The sequence below is a fragment of the Octopus bimaculoides genome, chromosome 14 (assembly GCF_001194135.2).
Source record: "Octopus bimaculoides isolate UCB-OBI-ISO-001 chromosome 14, ASM119413v2, whole genome shotgun sequence".
NCBI lineage: Eukaryota > Metazoa > Mollusca > Cephalopoda > Octopoda > Octopodidae > Octopus > Octopus bimaculoides.
The window spans coordinates 17,008,958-17,012,703 of record NC_068994.1 but is presented as its reverse complement, the minus strand read 5'-3'; the positions used below and the strand labels follow the sequence as shown (position 1 = coordinate 17,012,703).

Sequence of the window (3,746 nt, the reverse complement as noted above, 5' to 3'; positions counted from 1 at the left end):
GAGAGAGAGACAGAGAGAGACAGAGAGAGACAGAGAGAGATAGAGAGAGAAGGCGACATGGGATGGAGAGTCACTGAAGAGGTCACAGGATGTGTGACAAAAGATTTCCAGACAAAGGACATAAAATAGTAACAATAATAAATGTGATGTGAAACACAAATATATAGCACAGCTATAAGAAACTCTAAGGTACACCCACTCCATTGACCACTATATAAATGCCTGGTGTTTCTGATTCATGGATTGTTTTAGAGGATTTATATGCTCCCACTTATTACAAAGTATATTACAATAGACCACTTATGACTTGTGCTGCTAACCATAACAATGCACTTTTCATAGTTGTAAAATATTTACTGCATATATGTGTTATAGACCTCTTTGCCACTATGGATTTGTATGGCCTAGGACAGGGGTTTTCAAACTTATTGGTTTGCGGACCCCTTTATATTTCAGGCTTTACCCCCTTATAAATGCTTATGAAATTTATACATAAATATTTGCTTAAAATAACATATATTTTTACATTTATTTATTTAACAGTATTTAACAAATAGGTTTATTGTCAATTAAAAGATTTCGATTAAAAAACATATAAAATCAAATTGCCCATAAAAAGTATTTGCTGTCCACGGACCCCCTGTCTTGTCCTTGCGAACCCCCAGTGGTCCGCAGACCACAGTTTGAAAACCCCTGGCCTAGGATACTCAACAAAGAATATCCCAACTCCATACTACAAGCTTTACATGAAAATGCTGCTGAAGTAGACACTCAATCTGATCAGGCATTTGAGGTAGAAAACTTTTTTCTTTAACCAAGCAAAACTGCCTGTGGAGTCCAAGCACTTTGGTCTTCAGTCCAAGAAATTCCCACCCAGGATCAAGGAGCTGGAAGCCTTTGAAACAGGACATCATACTACTGCTGAAATTTCATAAGTCTTCTAACCTTTTTCAAAGTAAACTTCAGGTAGGCATCCATAGGCTTAAGATTTCTGATAGAACTTCATTTTTTTCAGACATGACAAATAATTAAATAGGACAGATAATGATGAATTTGCATCACTACAAAACTTATGTATAGCCACACAACAATAGCATCACGCAAACATACAGGAAGGCAGTTAATCAAGCCCTTAATAGCGTTAACCACAAAGCCAAAGAAATAGCTTTTAGACAAGGCATTGAGGACAGGGTGGAGGCCTTAACAGAAAAGGAGGCCTTTATGATGATTAAAAGCCACAGACTAAACTTTACCTCCAGCCTCAATTGTTGTCTAATCAACCTTCCAGAATTGGAGAGTGGCTTGTGAGCACATTCACCATATAAATGAGACCATCTATAACCTTATCAGTCCATGTATACATAGTTTTTGGTAATTGATGGTAACTGCTACAGGTCTGGATTTGAATATATTGAAGAATAGAAGAAATAACAAGAGAAAATAAAGTCGGTTATATTGGTTTCATATCTTTCTTGCCACAACTTACCTTTTGTACTTCACGGGTCACTTTCATAAATTTTACTATATTCATCTTTTGTTTTAGATCTTCCATCATCATCATCATTTTTCTGTGTTCCCTGAAAAAAAAAAATGATTAACAACTCTAAGCATCAAACACTAGAACCATCAAGTTTCAGTAAATTCCTGTCTCATGAAATTTGCAACAAGGATTCAGTTCCTAGTTGAACAATTAATTTTTTTCTTTTTGTACTCATTATACAAGTAATTTCCAACCACAAATAAGATGCAAAATCAGTAAATCTTTTACTAGAAACTCAAGGTTCATAAGTGGTTACAGTACATTTCCATACTCATTCTTTAAATAAATCTAGCTTTTTGGCAAATTTTATTATCATAGTTATTGGCAGAACTGTTAGCACATCAAACAAAATGCTCTGTGATATTTCTTTCAGCTGTTTACATTCTGAGTTCAAATAAGATAAGGTGGTAAAAAATGATGCAAAATCTTACTCTCTAGTCAAAATTTTAGAGTTCCACCCCTCTACATTTTCATTTCAAGTCAGATTAGGATCAACTTTTATTTCATTCTTCAACACAAGAACTTGTGTTATGTTGAAAGAAATCATTATTGTAGCAATGTAAGCTTGTCAAAAGACAAAAATTGCAAAGTGTCTTATTGTAATTTGTTTAATTTCACTCTGGGTGCAGAGGCTTTTCGTTCTTCTGGAATCAATGAAGTAAATACAGTAGTCTTTATGTACTTAGGTCTTCCTAACACAGTATAGCTAAATGACTAAGAAGTTTGCTTCACAATCATGAGAGCCCAGGTTTGATCTCACTGTATAGTATCTTGGGCAAATGTCATTTACCATAAGTTCAAGTGAACCCAAACCTATTGAGTGAAATTGGACAGAAGAAAAACTGTAGAAGCCCTTCAGATAGATTGTACTTGTCAATTAAATGTCAAATTGATATCACCTTTAAATTACATATTACAGAAGGACATGTTCAGTCACTTACACACTAATTCAATGAGCATGAGACCCAGTTGATCAAACAACTGGGCACTCATTGTCAGAACTAATAGAAATCCATTATCCTGCTTTAAAATTTTTTTAGAAATTGGCCAAAGTTAGAATCCTTGTTACATGACACTGTGGTGTATGTGTGCGAGTAGAAGTAATCGGCTTACCTCTGTTTTCCTTCCTTTGCACGAGTCTGTCCTGCGGTATCCAATCCTTGCGGCTCGCCCGACCCGAAGAACACTAGAAATAGCAGCTGCTTCTCCCAACACCTAGACGATCACTTGGCACGTCCTCTCCTGACAACAACCCCGTTCGAAAAGGGCACGAAATCCTGATCGAGGCTCCCTCTGCCCTTCTTCCGCTTCCAGTCAGCTTGCCATTCTGGTCAGCTCCCCAGTCGCTGACGTCATACCACAGACACACCTGACTCGAACATACCATGAAAGTGTCCAAAACATTTACCATTCCAGGTGGCGAGCTGGCAAAAACGTTAGCACGCCGGGTGAAATGCTTAGCGGTATTTCGTCTGCCGCTACGTTCTGAGTTCAAATTCCGCCAAGGTCGACTTTTCATCCTTTCGGGGTCGATTAAATAAGTACCAGTTACGCACTGGGGTCGATGTAATCGACTTAATCCGTTTGTCTGTCCTTGTTTGTCCCCTCTGTGTGTAGCCCCTTGTGGGTAGTAAAGAAATAACATTTACCATTCCAGTCATCATTCTTATACTACCAACATGTATTCTGAAATCCTTCTTTTAATATAAAGTCTATTATAGTATCACTTACCATTCTTTATGAAATATTTGCTTTTTGAAGTTTTTGCTTTCAACCATGCTAGAAATTTTCTGTTCTCCAAGTTCCTGAAATTGCCAAAATATAAAAGACTAATTAGTAAGGTTAATTCCTTGTTCCTGATTTGTCCTATTCTCTGAATTATTCGTCCCAGTTGTTAGTAGATTTATTGTTGAATGAACACTGAACAGTGTTGCATTGTATGCATAGTCAAGACATGCAACTCTCAATGGCTTATTCCACCTAACTGTGTCTTTTTAAAGACCACAGTTTCTAGTTCCCTCATGTAAAGGTCATGATATGAAACTATTCCAATGAAGCACTACAACGGTCAAATATATACAATATTGTAAGTTCAAGATGTTGTTGTTTAAGTGAAGGCACTGTTCAATCCCCAAATTAACTCTTCTTTCAAGGAAGAGAAAGAGAGAGAGAGAGAGAGAGAGAGAGAGAGAGAGAGAGAGAGAGA

The 3,746-nt window shown here is 36.9% G+C and overlaps 1 protein-coding gene across 5 annotated transcripts in view; it reads right to left on the bottom strand.

Moving 5' to 3' along the window:
• Nucleotides 1-1,430: 1,430 nt before the first annotated feature.
• Nucleotides 1,431-3,746, bottom strand: part of LOC106883371 (cilia- and flagella-associated protein 43) — a 99,256-nt gene continuing 96,940 nt past the window's right edge. For all 5 annotated transcript variants that reach the window (XM_014934359.2, XM_052972703.1, XM_052972705.1 and 2 more), the window contains 2 exons: nucleotides 3,272-3,345; nucleotides 1,431-1,577 (listed from right to left, as the gene is read on the bottom strand). In XM_014934359.2, the coding sequence (XP_014789845.2) occupies nucleotides 1,451-1,577; nucleotides 3,272-3,345 (201 nt within the window). In that variant the 3' untranslated portion in view covers nucleotides 1,431-1,450. The remainder of the gene's footprint in view (nucleotides 1,578-3,271; nucleotides 3,346-3,746) is intronic.